General features: G+C 36.9%; 1 protein-coding gene and 1 non-coding gene across 2 annotated transcripts; one reads left to right on the plus strand and one right to left on the minus strand.

Annotated features, from left to right (window-relative positions):
- Positions 1–2,506: 2,506 nt before the first annotated feature.
- On the minus strand, positions 2,507–2,578 carry TRNAY-AUA (transfer RNA tyrosine (anticodon AUA)). Its single transcript has one exon. It is a non-coding gene; the product is annotated as a tRNA-Tyr (tRNA).
- Positions 2,579–6,626: 4,048 nt separating this feature from the next.
- Xpac (DNA repair protein complementing XP-A cells homolog Xpac) lies at positions 6,627–16,980 on the plus strand. Its single transcript, XM_069817118.1, has 6 exons — positions 6,627–8,476; positions 10,044–10,161; positions 10,245–10,372; positions 10,451–10,616; positions 13,636–13,753; positions 15,274–16,980. The coding sequence occupies exons 1-6, from the start codon at positions 8,310–8,312 to the stop codon at positions 15,426–15,428; spliced, it is 852 nt and encodes a 283-aa protein (XP_069673219.1). The 5' UTR covers positions 6,627–8,309; the 3' UTR covers positions 15,429–16,980.
- The last annotated feature ends 1,379 nt before the right edge of the window (positions 16,981–18,359 follow it).

Below are 18,359 nucleotides of genomic sequence, written 5' to 3' on the forward strand. Positions count from 1 at the left end.
TAATTTTAATGGTTTGCACAATCGAAACGTTTTGAATAAATGTGTTTGCCACGCCATTGATTACAATTGAATTTCAAATTAATAATCTGATAATAAATATCCAACAGAAGTTTTATATATAATTATATTATACAAACAATAATTTACACTTATTTATTGAAATAACTACTATTACAGTGACAAAAAATATACATTTTAAGAATATGTTACCATTCCTTATACAAAAATAATAGTTTCCAAATTCCGAAATAAACAACTGCAATGTAGATACTGGTGGCGGCATTTGTATCCTGATGCACCTCCTCTATGACTGAATGGGATCACAATGAACTCATCAACAAACATACGTAACAATGTGCACTTCTACATAACACAAGGCAGAACTCATAGAGGTCTTGTAACCCGCTTGCGCCTTTGACTGACGTCGTTAATGTATGGGGAGAAACTACTCCATCCAATATAGCTCTTGTGACAAACATGCGAAGCCTGGTAATGAAGGTTGGCATCACATCTTAAACATAGGATGTGTCTTCAGTAGCCCCTCTTCCCTGCACACATTACTGTAAGAGCAAATTTACAGTTTTGCTAATGACTCTAGTATGTTTTCAATAATGCTTGGCACAACAGTTCAAAATACAGCCATTTCATATTCAAATTATACATCATGTCCACATTAAGAGTATATTGAAATAATAGCTTATAATTTCACAACTGTATATTATAATTCCTTAAGATAAAGCTCAATCAATAGACAAACTCTCCAAGATTTCGTTTTATACCTTTTCCATGACCATTGTTATGTGCAATGTTTTGTTTCAAGCTTATTGTTGCATGGCCATTGTGTGAAATGATTCGTTTCAAAGTCCACACCTGTGGAGTAACGGTCAGTGCGTCTGGCCGCGAAACCAGGTGGCCCGGATTCGATTCCCGGTTGGGGCAAGTTACCTGGTTGAGGTTTTTTCCAGGGTTTTCCCTCAACCCAATATGAGCAAATGCTGGGTAACTTTCGGTGCTGGACCCCGGACTCATTACACCGGCATTATCACCTTCACCTCATTCAGACGCTAAATAACCAAAGATGTTGATAAAGCATCATAAAATAACCTACTAAAAAAAAAAAAGATTCGTTTCAAGCTTATTGTTGCATGAATGAAAATTTGCATTTATCAGTCTAGTTCCTTGTCAATAGAGATGTGGATGGTACAGCAACTCATACCAGATGATTGTCACAAGAGAGCTAATTTCTGTGATGAGATGATTCGGCATATCGATGAAAATCCCAGGTATGTTGATTTGTTGCTATTCAGTGATGAAGCAACCTTTCACGTTTGTGGAAAGGTTAATCGTCATAATTACCGCATATGAGGTTCTCAGAATCCCTACAGAGTGATTGAACATGAAAGGGACTCGCCTAAAGTCAATGTCTGGTTGGGAATGCACAAAAATGGAGTAATTCTTTTTTATGGAGCCTACAGTGATGGGAGTCACGTATCTTGATATGCTGGAGAACTTTGCTATTGCGCAATTTCTGCCAGGTTAAACATTTCAGCAGGATAGTGCTCCACCACACTTCCATCGAAATGTTAAAATGTTTTTGGATGTAAAGTTCCCAAGAAATTGGATTGGTAGGGGTGGGCCAACTTCCTGGTCACCTAGATCTCCGGATTTAACTCCTTTGGATTTTTTTGCTTGGAGATTTATTAAAAATTGTGTACAGCAGAAAAGTTCGTAATTTGATTGATTTGAGACAGCATATCATTCAAGCAGTTGAGCTTATAACACCTGATATGTTGGTGAACACCTGGCGAAGGTTGAGTATCGTTTTGGTACCTGTCAAGCTATAAATGGTGCTTATGTTGAAGTGTACTAGTGGAAATAAAAACTTTTTCAGTTACTCTATACAATGCAGAAGAAATTTATTTAATAAACCTTATCCAAGTTACGATATAAGCTGTTATTTCTGTATACTTTTAGTGTGGACACAGTGTATGTTCTGTATAGTCTTCATAGCAAATTATTCATCTATGCCCAATGACAATCCTCTGATTACGTGAACTAATGAAGTTATCCATGTTCAATAGCAGGTGAACAATGCATGGAAGAATATTCACAAAACAGAGCTTCAATTTGCTTTACAAAAATCAGTTTTCAGGTGAAACAATGACACTCATAAATAAATCGTGTAGTCATGTCATTCAGAAATTTCTTCTCCCATCCTTTTCAGTGTGTATGCTTCCTTACATCTTCTACACAGGGGTTTCAGGTGAACTGCAACAGTTGGCAGTAGAAGTAGCAATATACAATTGGGCCATTTGGGCTGCATTACAACATTTGATATGTACCTCTAACCATCAGAAACTTCCCTTAACCCTGCATGTATACTGTAGTGCTTTAACATTAAATAGAAATATATATTATTTTAATGTACCGAAGTACATATGATATTTCCATGCAGATATTCTGCGTCATCATATGATGAAAGAATAATGGAACGGAGAAAAATTCTCTCCAGCGCCGGGATTTGAACCCGGGTTTTCAGCTCTATGTGCTGATGCTTTATCCACTAAGCCACACCGGATACCCACCCCGGCTTCGGACAGAATCGTCTCAGTTTAAGTTCCAACTCTTGGGTTCCCTCCAGTGGCCGCCCTCTACACTACGTCATAGATGTCTATGAACGTAGGACTGAAGTCCACACATGTGCTGAGGTGCACTCGTTATGAGTGACTAGTTGGCCGGGATCCGACGGAATAAGCGCCGTCTTAAATCACTAAGTGATTTACGCATTTCATATATATTATTTTAATGTACCGAAGTACATATGATATTTCCATGCAGATATTCTGCGTCATCATACAATGAAAGAGTAATGGAACGGAGAAAAATTCTCTCCGGCGCCAGGATTTGAACCCAGGTTTTCAGCTCTACGAGACAGAATCGTCTCAGTCCAACGCTGGGGTGGGTATTCGGTGTGGCTTAGTGGATAAAGCATCAGCACGTAGAGCTGAAAACCCGGGTTCAAATCCCGGCACCGGAGAGAATTTTTCTCCGTTCCATTGCTCTTTCATCATTAAATAAAAAGATAACCCACTTTATAAAGTTTCTCTCTACTATTATTTCTCATAAAATGAATTATTATAGATATTAATAACTTCAAATAAATAACAGGTGGGTGAAAGCACTTATGCTACATGTTAGGATTACTTTAATTTTTTCAACAAATGTAGGTATCTTTCTAGTCCCAAATTTTTGTCCTAAGGAGTTTCAAATTGAAAGTGTGAGTTTTACATAATATTAACCACCCTGTCACAAGTTTCTGAAGACATATGGACTGTATCATTTCATTGGCATTCCTTTAAGGAAGAAAACATATTAAGGAAGGAAACAGTTAAAGCTGATTATAATAAATTGCAATTTTGTGTATTTCATCAAGTACTTCAACTTTTCCCGTAAATTTTTTTATGTGCCTGTTTCTGAACTGATTTCAAGATACTGAGTAGGGTTGCCAAATTTTCAAATACACAAGCACAGTGTACTGCAACTTGAGTCTCAGATTTTATTTCAAACAATCACCATAAAAAATCACTAAAAATTAAGATTTGGATGAAGTAGCTGTATCAGAATAGGCTGTCTAGCTGTATAGGATAGGGCCTTGACTTGCTTCAGACTAAATAAACACTACCTTCTTCCACCAGCTAAATCTCTACCTGTTGGGAAAAGCACTCCCCACTCCCTAGCTAAAATATCAGTGAATGCACAGTACAACCGATAGGAACTGAATAGGCTATACGTCATCACTACTATCGGCTGGGGGACACACAACAACTAGTTAATGTCTGTAAACAAAATGCATGGATCAAGGATGCCTATCCTGATACAGTTACTTTATCCGAACCTTAAATAATGTGGCGTGACAGCCAATGAAGGGCCAAGGAACGATGTGGTTAGCATGATGATAGTTAGCTGACTTTTATAACTGGATTTCGCCATCTATCGTAGCTCCCCAAATTCATCACGATGCTGGATGGGTACAGTCCCATACACTGGTCGAAATTTCATGAAAAAATTTCTTCCCTATGACGACTTGAACCAGTGCACATTCTGTAATGTGAGACTTAGGCATGGTGCCTTAGACCACGATGCTATGGCGAGGGACAAAGAAACACTACATTGAATATTAAGTTTTAAGTTCAGTATTCTAATCTAAATATAAGATAACCTATTTATAAAAAATAGTCATTTGAAAAATCATGTTTCGTTATTTTTTTCAGAGTTCTTCATTGCTTTTAATCATAAAATATTCCTGCAGATGTAGTTGTAATTCAAGGAAACCAGAATTTCTAACAGTTTTAATGAGAACCTATTTCGTCTTTACTCACATTTTTTCTTAAAAACTGATTTAACCCTTTACTGGAATGCTCACTCTGGAGGAAAATAGCATGTATGTACATAATTTGGAATTTCCCATTTTGAAAACTTTGCAAAAACGTATACTAATTTTTTTTCCACACTTACAAAACCCTGATGACAAGTTTGTTCTGGTGTTTCTGTGCACTGCCAATATTCTTCAAAGATGTTTCCATATATATTACCAACTATGAATTTGTAGCTTAAAACTGCGTCTTTTTAAATAGGCTATGTTTACTAAATCAAAACTGATGTCCCATACCAAATTCATACAGGACAGCATTTTCAACTCTTTGAATATAAGAAATCTCCTGTACCTACGATATGGATTGTTGGCAACTCGAGTAGTGAATAAGAACAAATCCGTCAAATAATTTCAAGAAATATCTGTAATCATGCAGATGACATGTCAAAAACCACGTAGGTATCAGGTATGCCCAAAATGCACACTTCTAATAAGAAAATGTTGTAGTTCTTGCAACATTACATTACTTTATCTTTACATTTCATGTACCGTAAGTAAAAATCAATACGCACTAATTTAAATTTTCTTCTTCTGTTCTATTCTCTTTAAGAATTTCGACTTCACATAGCAGCATAAAATATGTTCTAACATAGGAAAAATGTTTCCACAGTTCTGAAACAATAATATGTTACTTAAGTAATTGATTAACTAGCGGACTTACTCGTGTTAATTATGTAAGTTTGTGCGGCTTACAGCTGTTTCGGTGCTTCATCACACCATCCTCAGAGCCTACTAGATCTCAGCGTCATCTCGAACTTCTCTGCCTGTTATGTGGTGCGTTTGATTGTTGAAAGGTGTTGAAAAGTGGAGTCAAATAGTGTGTGTGTACTGAAACTGATCTGTGTGTTGAGAATTTGATCAGTACACACACACTATTTGACTCCACTTTTCAACACCTTTCAACAATCAAACGCACCCACGTAACAGGCAGAGAAGTTCGAGATGACGCCGAGATCTAGTAGGCTATGAGGATGGTGTGATGAAGCACCGAAACAGCTGTAAGCTGCACCAACTTACATAATTAACATGAGTAAATCCGTTAGTTAATCAATTACTTATATTCAAGTGTTATTCTTAAAAATGCTGTTCTTCACAGTTTTTGTTATTTCAATCCATAAGTGACTGTGTCCTCTCTCGATAAATATTGTTGTAATCATCTCACTAAATTGAATCAAATGAATTAATATGACCAATATGTTTTGTGCCATATTTACATTAAAAGGGAATTTGTTAATCATAAACACAGGAGATATATAGCAAGTTCTGTAATTTGACTCTACTATCTTGTCATAATTTTTTAAAAATTACAATACAGTCAACTCACACCTACTGCATTACAAATAACTGATTTGGTATTGCAAAAGCTAACATATTTAATTAATGGACTATTTTGATGAAGTAGCCTATGTAGAATTTAAAATAGATGTTTAAAGAAAATATATTAAAAATAAAAGTAAATTCTTTTAATATCAATGCACGTTGATAATGTAATTTACATGGCTAGGTCTAGTACATTGGAAGAAACGTTATTAAAAAAAAAGTACCACAGAACATAAACATTGTTGGTACAGTTTTGTGCCTGAAAATTATTTTTTTTTAAACATACATCTGCGAAATACTGGAAAATTGTTTAGTGTAATCCCTACTATGCCAGCGTAGGAGAACAAAAATCGACATTCAGATGACGACCAGATACAAAAACCTTCACTTGTCATCAGACAGCCTATAAAACATTCTTCCAACCTCAAGGATATTAGTAGTTCTGTAAAATAAAACTGTTATCTGGACAGTATTGGCCTATGAATGTGGAATTCTGTCAGAATTTAAAAGAAAGTTGGGTTGACATCCATAGGCCTACTGCATCATTTTCTTTGAAGAAAATTTTCATTTACAGAGAATGAACATGTTAAGAACGGACTCGAGATGTAGTAAATATTGGTTTCTCTAGCGTGAATGAAATACACACAGCTCTATTAATTAAAACGACACGCAACTATGAATCAAATTCTGATGATATTTCAGATAGTTGTACTTTCTTCCATTTTAGTGTCGCTCTACAGTATCACCGTTGGCTTCTCGGCCGGTGAACTTACTACAGAGAAAATCTATTAAGTTAATCGTGTAATCTAACTTCATCGCACTTGCGTTGCAGAAGCCGAGCCCATTACAAGATGAAAATGTGTAATTACAGTATAAACGTTCCCCAAACAAACACTTGGTTTCCTATGGCTTGTTTATTCAAATCATTAAGAACTGTACAACAATGATGAACCAGGCACATATTGTTACATCACCTACCAACACAAACAGCCCCTGCTCTCCAACTACAGGTTCGTGGGATCATGAATCAATAAGTGGATAATATATGTATATATAATTATATATATTTGATATCATAAAAACTGGAAACTATGTGTTGCTTAGACAGAAGAAGCATATTTATATGCTCTTTATTTTGTGAATATTGAATACCTAAACCATTTTGCTGAAATGCAGCCATTAGGCCAAGTAACATACAAAACTCATTGGGTGTGTTGGTTTCTCCAGTGTACATAATGCCAATGCATAAATAACTCATTTTGGCAACAATTTTCTAGTCATGGAAAATACATACAACTCTCGTTTCAAGCAATAAGAAAAAAAATCACCAATGAAAAACAGTTTACAAGTAGCCAAGACTGCAAGATACTCGACATAATAGTGATTTTATTCACTCCTTTAAGAGAATTTTGAATCCATTTGCAAATTACATGGTGTAAAGAGGTCACTGCTTTACTTCAAACCAAGTTATTTGCAAATGGACTACACATCTGTTGTTGAAACTGTTCTAGGTACTTTGAGAGCCCTGCATGGGTGGGTGTTACCCCAATAGGAATAAAAGATGCTAAGCTGATTGGTTTTCCTACCTGCAAATTAGCATTCTCTTCAAGTTTACATAATTGAAACATAAAAGTGTGTTGGTTCATTGACAGTGATTTAAACTGACCCATGCAGGATTCTAGTAAATTCAGTTCCATATCAATTGTCCATTGCATATCTTCGGGTCCACTCTTTCGCATTGCGGATGGCCTCGGCTTCATTTACTTTCCAGAGTTCTGCCACATCGTTTGCCAGCGGATCATCTGGGTTTGGAGCACTGAGAAGGGCTTGAATTGAGAGAAGCACCGTTCGAATTTGTAGAGCTGGACTCCACTTATCCTTCAGAATGTCCAAGCAAATACGTCCAAGTCTATCAATATTAGGATGATAGATTTTAGTGATGAAACGAACTTTCGGTGCAGACATAGGATAATCTTCTGGTAGAAACAGTTCCAGCTTGAATAATCCTCCCTCAAAAGGAGAATCTTCTGGACCGGTGACAATAACGTGGAAATATCGGGCGTTACTATCATCCGGCACGGCACTGATCCCAGGGACTGGTTCTTGCATCAAGCGCTGTGTTTCCTTGATTATTCTCCGAGGTAAAGCTGTCATTTTGAAACACTTCTAATAAATTCAACTTGTTAGTTTTGGAACCAAAACTCTATACGTTAGTAAGTCGCACTCAGAATTGTAGATTTTGGAGGTAGTAAATTTGCAACAAAAAGTCACCGATTCGTTTCTGTTTTCGTAGTTCCTTTTCCATTGTATAGATGTCGCATTGCATACAATTTAAAGTTGAATTCCTGAAAGCTCGATTTCTGTCAAATTATTTTAATGGCGCTTACCATCGAATCTATACGAACATTTTGAACGTACTCCGAGATACTCTAAAATCGAAATTAATGGTTGGAAAATTATCTTTGATATTGCAGCGTGTTCGAGACTAGGCTTGTTTTCTCTGGAGCTTGTGGACTCTGAATAAATATTAGGTTATTCGTAATATACATTTTCAAATATGAATGATGATAACAAAAATCAGTCAAAGTCTGATGTGAAAATTACAAGTCCAAATAGCGGTGAACACATTTTAACACCTGCTCAAAGAGCAAGAATTGAGAGGAACAGACAAGCAGCTTTACTTTTAAAACAAGCACGATTAATACCACATCCTTATGCCAAGATGTAAGTATAATATTACCTGGATGTCACTACACCGCAGTACACGGGAATAACAGTAGTATAATTTTCTTTGGGGGTACCCTGATGATAGAAGCAGTAAGTTGGTTAGGGTAATTCTTTACAACTGCGCTACCAAAGGAAGGCACGACATCCCATATAGCCTAGGCTTCGCTTTTTTGTATTCTTTAGCATAGATCGTAGCATCTTAAGCATGATGTCATTTTGTGGCTTACCTTTGTACCCAGTACACCGCTGCACTGATGGTACTGCACTGTGTATAACTAATAGTTGCAAGCTCTCTGCATAACTGTAGTCCGCAAGAACATTGTTCAGAGGTGGGTGCTATGTTGTGGTTTCTGTCAACCAAGTAATAAGCTATATAGTTATTTCTTAAGGTTGACTAGTTGGCAATATAATCAATAAAATCAAATGTACTCACTTACGGGCCTTCATGGAATCATTGCTGTTCCTAAAAGACCTTTTTCCTGATGAATAGCACATACACGAGTTACAAAACTCAGATTGCCACCGGTGTAGCTGAGTCAGTTAAGGCGCTTGTCTACCGATCCGGAGTTGCACTCGGGCGCGGGTTCGATTCCCGCATGGGCTGATTACCTGGTTGGGTTTTTCCCCCGAGGTTTTCCCCAATCGTAAGGCAAATGTCAGGTAATCTATGGCGAATCCTCTGCCTCATCTCGCCAAATATCATCTTGCTGTCACCAATCTCATCTACGCTAAATAACTTCGTAGTTGATACAGCGTCGTTAAATAACCCAGTAAAAAAACTCAGATTGCTGTGAAAACTGTGGGTGGAATATTAGTGATTAGAGTGAACTACGATAAAACTTGTGTTGAATTTCTTCAGATGCTTTTGAATTCATAGCTCTGAAAAATACAACAGCTTTCCTACTTCTGCTTTTTGTTCGTCTTAATGTTTAAGTGTGAAAGTATCAGTAACTAGTTTTCTTAGCAGATTTTACTGTGTATATTGTGCAGTTTTTGAGTGGTTTAGGTTAGTGATGGGAATATTCAAATAAAAAAATACGAATTATTCGATTCTTTGAAGTTCTCGAGACATATCTCGAATCGTGAACAAATATTCGCATACTTTGCCCATATGGTAGATGCTGCGAGAAGTGAAGAATGAGAACAGAAGTTTTCGAGAACACCAATTGCTCATCAATCGTATACATTCAGCTAATCTATAGATGGCGAAATAGGCCCAAACTAGTTATTAATTAAGGTACAAATTTCAGTATTAACACAGAAAAGTTAAAGAGTTGTTTATTTAATTAATCATTGATTATTATTCATTCAAGCTTTAATTTCGCTACATTTTATGAGTATGGGCAGCTAATTTTTTTATATTTATCTATCTGCTTTGATTGAAGAGTTAACAATGAACGCAGTTAGAGGTGAGATTTTGATATGAGCTCATTAGATGTTCGCTTATTACTGCTATAGAAACAGTGTATTTGAAATAACAATGAAATATAGAGGATTAAAGGAAAGGAATTATGTACTGAAGGAAAGATGGAATCAGACCATTTTTGTACATATTTATTTTCAGTAACACTGCAGACTCTGTGGAGAAGAGTGTTATTAAAGTACAAGGAAGCAAGTTCATTGACACTGGTGGAGGCTTCTTACTAGAACAGAAAGATGGAGAAGACCAAAATGAAGAGCCTGTAAGTCGATATACTCGTACGTCTTAATGCCATTCAGATCAACAGGTAAATGTATTTTGTCTCACCTTGTTGTCTATTGACAGATCACACTCACACCTGGTCCAGCACCTATCATGGAGCCAGATCGTCCTGTGTGTGAAGAATGCCAGGAGACCTTTGAGGATTCTTACCTGTTCCAAAACTTTGAGCATTCCATTTGTGATAGTTGCAGGTAATGCTACCAATTCCCTGGATGTAATATCTTGAAAATGTGATACGACATTTAGTGGAATTCGTTACTGGGTTGCAGGGACCATGATGAGAAGCACAGGCTTATCACCAAGACGGATGCCAAGAATGTCTACATGCTGAAAGACTGTGATCTTGAGAAACGGGAACCAGTACTCAAGTTCATAATGAAGAAGAACCCACACAATGTACGCTGGGGCACCATGAAACTTTATCTTGAGCTGCAGGTACTGCATGTGTCATTTATTTCATACATCATAATATGAAGTGATAGTACAATGCAGAAAAAGTGAAGTTTGCCTGCAAAGTGCTTTTCATTTTTCAGTGAAGGAAATTATTTTATAAATATCACTCTTAACTCAAAATTCTAGACGTTGATTGGTCTCTCCACAGATAATGATGTGCCGTTCACAATAGTTAAACTCAGAACCTTTATATCTATCTTCATAGTGTATCCAGCTATTTGCTGACAACACGTGTTCCACTATGTTTCACTATGAATTTCCTCTTCTTACAAATGATGGGTAAAAAGCACGATGCTGGTTGTATATTTCTGCAGCCACATTCCAAACATGAGGTGTATTCAGTATGTGTATATATATATATATATATATATATATATATATATATATATATATATATATATATGGCTACACATATCAGCATTCTGCATGGAAGAGTTCCTAAATGGAATGTTTATTTACACATTTAAAAATATCGGTGTGCTGTGTAACAGAAAATTTAGTGGTTTACTTGAAGATATTTCTGACTCAGGGCATGGAAGATCACAGGTTGATGGGAGTTTAAGACTCTCGCCTTTATAGACATTTGGCATTATTAGCAGTAGGGATGTCAGTTGTACATGTTTGCCACTTTACTCATTTCTATTGGAGGCTATGTGAACCCGAAGTCATAATGTGGCTGGAAGGATTAGAACTATGGAGAAGTTCTGTAACCCCACCAGGAATAGAATCTATGACCTTCTGGCGGGATTCTTTTATTATAGGATATCGCTTAATTTTCGTCAACTTTGACAAACGATGACGTCAGAACACTGACGTCACAACATGGCTGACATAAACCAACACGACGAGTAAATAAAACTCACTGAGATATCGCCTCAACTAACCCACTAACCTTCTCACGTAAGTTGACCTCATGTCACTGAGATATCACCTCAACTAACCCACTAACCTTCTCACATACGTCGACCTCATGTCACTAAGATATCATCTCGACTAACCCACTAACCTTCTCACATACATTGACCTCATGTCACTGAGATATCACCTCAACTAACTCACTAACCTTCTCACATACGTTGACCTCATGTCACTGAGATATCATCTCAACTAACACACTAACCTTCTCACATACGTTGACCTCATGTCACTGAGATATCACCTCAACTAACTCACTAACCTTCTCACATACGTTGACCTCATGTCAGTGAGATATCATCTCAACTAACCCACTAACCTTCTCACATACGTTGACCTCATGTCACTGAGATATCACCTCAACTAACCCACTAACCTTCTCACATACATCGATCTCATGTCACTGAGATATCACCTCAACTAACCCACTAACCTTCTCACATACATCGACCTCATGTCACTAAGATATCATCTCGACTAACCCACTAACCTTCTCACATACGTTGACCTCATGTCACTGAGATATCATCTCAACTAACCCACTAACCTTCTCACATACGTTGACCTCATGTCACTGAGATATCACCTCAACTAACCCACTAACCTTCTCACATACATCGACCTCATGTCACTGAGATATCACCTCAACTAACCCACTAACCTTCTCACATACATCGACCTTATGTCACTAAGATATCATCTCGACTAACCCACTAACCTTCTCACATACGTTGACCTCATGTCACTGAGATATCACCTCAACTAACTCACTAACCTTCTCACTTACGTTGACCTCATGTCACTGAGATATCTCAACTAACCCACTAACCTTCTCACATATGTTGACCTCATGTCACTGAGATATCACGTCAACTAACCCACTAATCTTCTCACATACGTCGACCTCATGACATCACCCCATTCTCCAATCTAGCCAACATATATTCTCATAAAAACACTACCGGTATCCTATAGTCATATAGACCCCTTCTGGCTTGTGGCGGAACACCTTAACTGCAACATTACAGCATGCACCCACTTGAAGTTATATCAGACATTAATTTTAAAGAATTATTGGGTTTTAGAAGTTAACCTGCTTCACATTACCAGACATTCACAAATTTATTTAATATCTCACTTTTTTGGATTTAGTAATAAAATAATGTAGCATTAAACTACAGGATACGTAAATAGAATGAATTTCATCTTATAGATGTTATTTAATTGATGAGTACAGAAGCCTCAATGTAGGAAGTTGTTGCGAGAGGGGAGGTAGCACAGCCAACATCTTTGCTGAGCTATGGGAAAATGTGGGTTTACAATCACATTACCTGAAGGTTGGCATTCTTATTCAGTGTTATTTGTTTGAGTCTGCACATTCCATATAACAAAAGCAGGTGTATTTTAACTAAAACAGTCGTCCTTAGCAGTCTAGTTATCATTCTGATCATTGTGAACACATCGTTAAATACATTACAAGCATTTTTCGGGACTTCAGAAAAAAAAAATGCATAGGTGTGAAACATATAAAAAAAGTTTTACTGTAATTATCTGAATTACATTAATGAAAGGTAACCAGGTATGGAGAGTTCTAGAGGAAAATCATGAAGGAATTCGAGGTCTGTACTGGCTGATGGTGACATTACTGAAAGATTGTTAATGTAACTATTTTGGGTTGCAAATCATAACATTTCTAATTTCCATTTTAAAAATAAAAGATATGAAATAAAATTAAGGAAAGAAACTCTTTTAATGTAAGTAATACATTACTAGTAAATCACGTGTAGGTAATTGTATTTTTATTTTCGTAAATAAGTGTTAGAAGTTAAAGGACTGTCCACAGGATTTATCATTGTATTGGGAAGCAAAAAGGCAAATGATATTGTATCAAATGCCTTGACATTAAATAAATTAATAATACATTTTCGTAAATAACATGGAAAGGCCTACTACTTGGCGATGATGACGATGATGATGATTATGTAAATAACATCATTTCAGAAGTGAGAAAGGAATAGAAAGAGACGATATTTTGAAAGACAGTTAAGTAAAATTTTATTGAGTCATATTGCTATTGATGTAACAGGTGGAGAAACGTGCACTAGAAGTATGGGGTTCGGAAGAACAGTTGGAGGCTGAGCGGGAAAGGAGAGAAGAAGAACGTGCCAAGTCTAAAATGAAAAAGTACAATAAACAGTTGAAGGGTATGTTGTTTTTATAATACTGCTTTATAACACAGTTGTGCCTCAGTATTAGTATCCTGAGCTTACAAGGAAAGGATTTAAGTTAAAAACCCTGGTTGATACACATTGAATTAATAACTTGTGTTGGGTAAGCCCGTGGTAGGGCAATATAGGGGTTTTATCTGGATACTTCAGTTTCCCTGTGACATGCCAACAATTCTTCAACCTCATCATGCATAATGAGTGTAATTTAGACCCAACACCTATGGTGCTGTCTGAATAGTCTTTGATGAACTAAGTGGTCAATGTTTCTTGACATGAGCGTTATATGAGTCATGCTCATAGAGTCAGATGAATAACAGCAAGTTATGGCCCTGCCTTTGCAAATAATAATAATAATAATAATAATATATGTATGTATTTATTCACACTGCAAATAGGTATATACCTGGTGGCAGTGGTAACTAATTACACTCAATAATGACAATTAATAATAAACACAACTAATAAAAAATAATAATTAATAATAATAATAATCATCATCATCATAATAATAACAAGGAGCATCCTAAGTTAAATGAAGCATGGTCACTTAAAATAACATTTAAAGTAAATCTAATTTGTATCTTAACCCTAAGTTCGAACTAAGATCCACGAGTGTGATAGGTTCATACTTGCACAAGCACCTTTCAGCACTACACTTATTTCGCTGTCAACTCACTCACTGCACTGATTCTACCTGATTTCACTAACACTTCTAACCATTTCACTGTTCAAATACTTTGCATAGCCACTGACACCAACACATTTCACTTACACAATAGACTTCACTGACACAACACACTTCCTCACTGATAGAACACTTCAAATAACAAGATATCAATTACACCCTTTAAATAGTGTGTATAATATACTACCATCTATTAGTAAAGTCCTTAAGCCTATTTTTAAATATATTTTTGGTTATTGGTAATAATAATAATAATAATAATAATAATAATAATAATATCCTAACCATGTTTACAACGAAGATCGAAGGCTCTGGTTTGAAAAGCAGGTTCAAGTAAAGTTTTACCCTATCACCTATTTCACCAAACACAACTGAAGTATTGTGATGATACAAGAAACAGATTTCCGATTTTGACACAGGTTTGAGCATTCTTTTCATATATATATATATATATATATATATAAAACTTTTTTTTCCCATGCTGTCATTATGTCTACAACATTTTCTCTTCAAGTAGCCCTACTGTTTAAATATCTTCGTTACAGTGATTCAGTTGAACTACTTAAAAAATATGCTAAATTGTAATTAATAAAATGAGTCACGTGAATATAAAAACATTCATTTGCACCTACGACAGGCCACTTGACTGCTGACTTATCAGAATACATTATTCCTTAGTCTTCATTATGTATTCTTGCTGAAAGGCATATAACTGAACTTGGTTTCTTTCAACAACGAATGATTCAGTTCCTTTTTATTAATTGAATATTTATTTCTTAAACATTTATAATTTTCATACTTTTGTTGACAGCTCTTCGTATGTCAGTAAGAAGCAGTCTCTATGACCGTACGAACAAGTCCTCACATGTACATCAGTTTGGACCAGAAACATTCAATGAAGAGGATGATACTTACTCGCATACCTGTACTACTTGCAGTTACAGTGAAACATTTGAAAAGATGTGAGAGGTGTTAATATGTACTAGTATGTATCACAGGGCTGGTCCCACCTGGTAACGATACATTTACAAGATTTAATGAAATAAGAAACTAGTTGTAGTTAACTGGAAACAGTGACATTGGCAGTAATAACTTTTCTATGTTATTTTTATACCATATTATAAAGTTTTTTTTTTTTATTGTTAGAGAAAGAGACGTAAGGATCAGGATTTTTATATTTGTTATATAGCCAGATGGCTCTTAAGACATTGAAATATGTTGCATGAAATTACAATTCTGAAATTACTGTGAACCTAGCATAACCAATATAGCATCAAGGATTGGAGGAATTTTGAGGTATGAATTACTGTGAATTTAGCATAACCAATATAGTGTCAAGGCATGGGGAATTGTGAGATATGAAAACACTGATTTATAGGCATAAATAATTGTGTAGATTCCCACTTGGATTCACAAAGGGCCTATTTACAACTGTCTTATAGTACTCAGTTTTGTCAGCATACATGGCAGATCATCATTGGGTGATGATGTATGTGGACAATACAAAAATCATGCATAACATACGAACCCATCTTTACATAAAATTCTGAAAGGGCTCTACAGCAGATGCAGCTGCCACTTATGGTCATGAGCTTCTCTGGGCTTGTTACAAACCAGCTACTACTTGAGTGCTTATGTATATTGTCCAATGAAAGGCAGTGGCTATAATAACCATTTAACACTTCAATTGGCAACCTTGGAGGGATAAGCAAGTTTATCATCTTATTAGAGATGAATAAAGAAGGCTTTCCGATGCTCTTAATGTCTACTGGACCTTCTGTCATCTTTGGGACATGCTTTTGTATCATTCTCAAAATTGGAGTTATAAGCTCAGCATCCTCTCGAAATCCATCAACCAGATGGTAATTAGCAGACATTATCTCGCCAGGATTCTGCAAGACGTGGATGTGGAATAGAACATCTTTCTCCGAAGTGTCTGATAAGCTTCACTGGTCTGCTCGTCTGCTAAGACGAACTGTGTGTTGCAAGTTCATCAGCAGAACAAGGGCGAATACTGTTTTTTAAAAGAACTCTGTCATAATTGTTGAAGAACTCTTTCACATTGCTGGGATTAAAATTAGTCGCACGCGAAAGAGTGGTGTTCTCTGGTTTTCTTAGACTTAATGAAAGATGCCACTTCATGAAATCTTGCATTCAGTCAACACCAGCACATTTCCATTCCTCCTAGGACTTAGGGATTTACTGTTCAGGTGTTTGGAATACTCATATGCAAATTCTCTAATATCCTTGTATGTCAACCCATAGTGAATTTGTAAACAGATTTTTAAATACTCAAGCATTACTTCTTGTGCGCAATTCAATACTTGATTAGTTGCTTATTTGGATGAAAATGCATTCTAGTTTGGAGTTGCTAACACATGTTGACTCTGTGCATCAGTTCCCAAAATATTTTTATGTTTTTTAGGCCCGGTTTCTGAAACTTATGATATCCACTATATAGCTTTATCCAATGGAGAAGTGTTGCCGAAATGTGTTTATCCAATGTATAAATCTCAGAATAACTTATCCCCCGAAAAATGAAGGAATAACTCTTTATCCACTGAATAAGTTATACAATATGGCGAATGCGTAAATGTTACAAATTACTAGTAAATATTATATTAATAGCAAGATGAACATTTCTTCATCATCATCATCATCATCATCATCATCATCATCTTCCTCGTAAGAAGAAGAAATGTTAATGCCGATATGACAGCGACAATTTCGTGACCGAAATAACTCTTTTGATGTATATGACGATGGTGAATTCAAGAAACGATTCCGGTTATTGAAAGAACTTGTAATGAATCTCCTTCATGAAATGGGCCCACATCTGGAACCAAGAACAAGAAGAAATATGGCGATATCAGGAATGAACCGGCTGCTTTTATGTCTTCGTTTCTATGCGTGTGGCAGTTTTCAGGTTGTGATTGGGGACAGTATAAATGTTAATAAATCTACAGTTAGCAGGATCATTAGGAAAGTGACACATTACATCGCCCTACTTCGACCCAATTATGTAAAAATGCCAGAAACTGATGCAGAGGTGACTAACACTAAAACACAGTTTTTTAATATTGCGGGGTTTCCTGGTGTGCTTGGATGTGTGGATGGCACGCATGTGCGAATTCAGTTTCCTGGTGTGCTCGGATGTGTGGATGGCACGCATGTGCGAATTCAGTTTCCTGGTGTGCTCGGATGTGTGGATGGCACGCATGTGCGAATTCAGTTTCCTGGTGTGCTCGGATGTGTGGATGGCACGCATGTGCGAATTCAGTTTCCTGGTGTGCTCGGATGTGTGGATGGCACGCATGTGCAAATTCAGTTTCCTGGTGTGCTCGGATGTGTGGATGGCACGCATGTGCGAATTCAGTTTCCTGGTGTGCTCGGATGTGTGGATGGCACGCATGTGCGAATTCAGTTTCCTGGTGTGCTCGGATGTGTGGATGGCACGCATGTGCGAATTCAGTTTCCTGTTGTGCTCGGATGTGTGGATGGCACGCATGTGCGAATTCAGTTTCCTGGTGTGCTCGGATGTGTGGATGGCACACATGTGCGAATTCAGTTTCCTGGTGTGCTCGGATGTGTGAATTCAGTTTCCTGGTGTGCTCGGATGTGTGGATGGCACGCATGTGCGAATTCAGTTTCCTGGTGTGCTCGGATGTGTGGATGGCACGCATGTGCGAATTCAGTTTCCTGGTGTGCTTGGATGTGTGGATGGCACGCATGTGCGAATTCAGTTTCCTGGTGTGCTTGGATGTGTGGATGGCACGCATGTGCGAATTCAGTTTCCTGGTGTGCTCGGATGTGTGGATGGCACGCATGTGCGAATTCAGTTTCCTGGTGTGCTCGGATGTGTGGATGGCACGCATGTGCGAATTCAGTTTCCTGGTG

Source organism: Periplaneta americana, chromosome 17 (assembly GCF_040183065.1).
Source record: "Periplaneta americana isolate PAMFEO1 chromosome 17, P.americana_PAMFEO1_priV1, whole genome shotgun sequence".
Lineage (NCBI taxonomy): Eukaryota > Metazoa > Arthropoda > Insecta > Blattodea > Blattidae > Periplaneta > Periplaneta americana.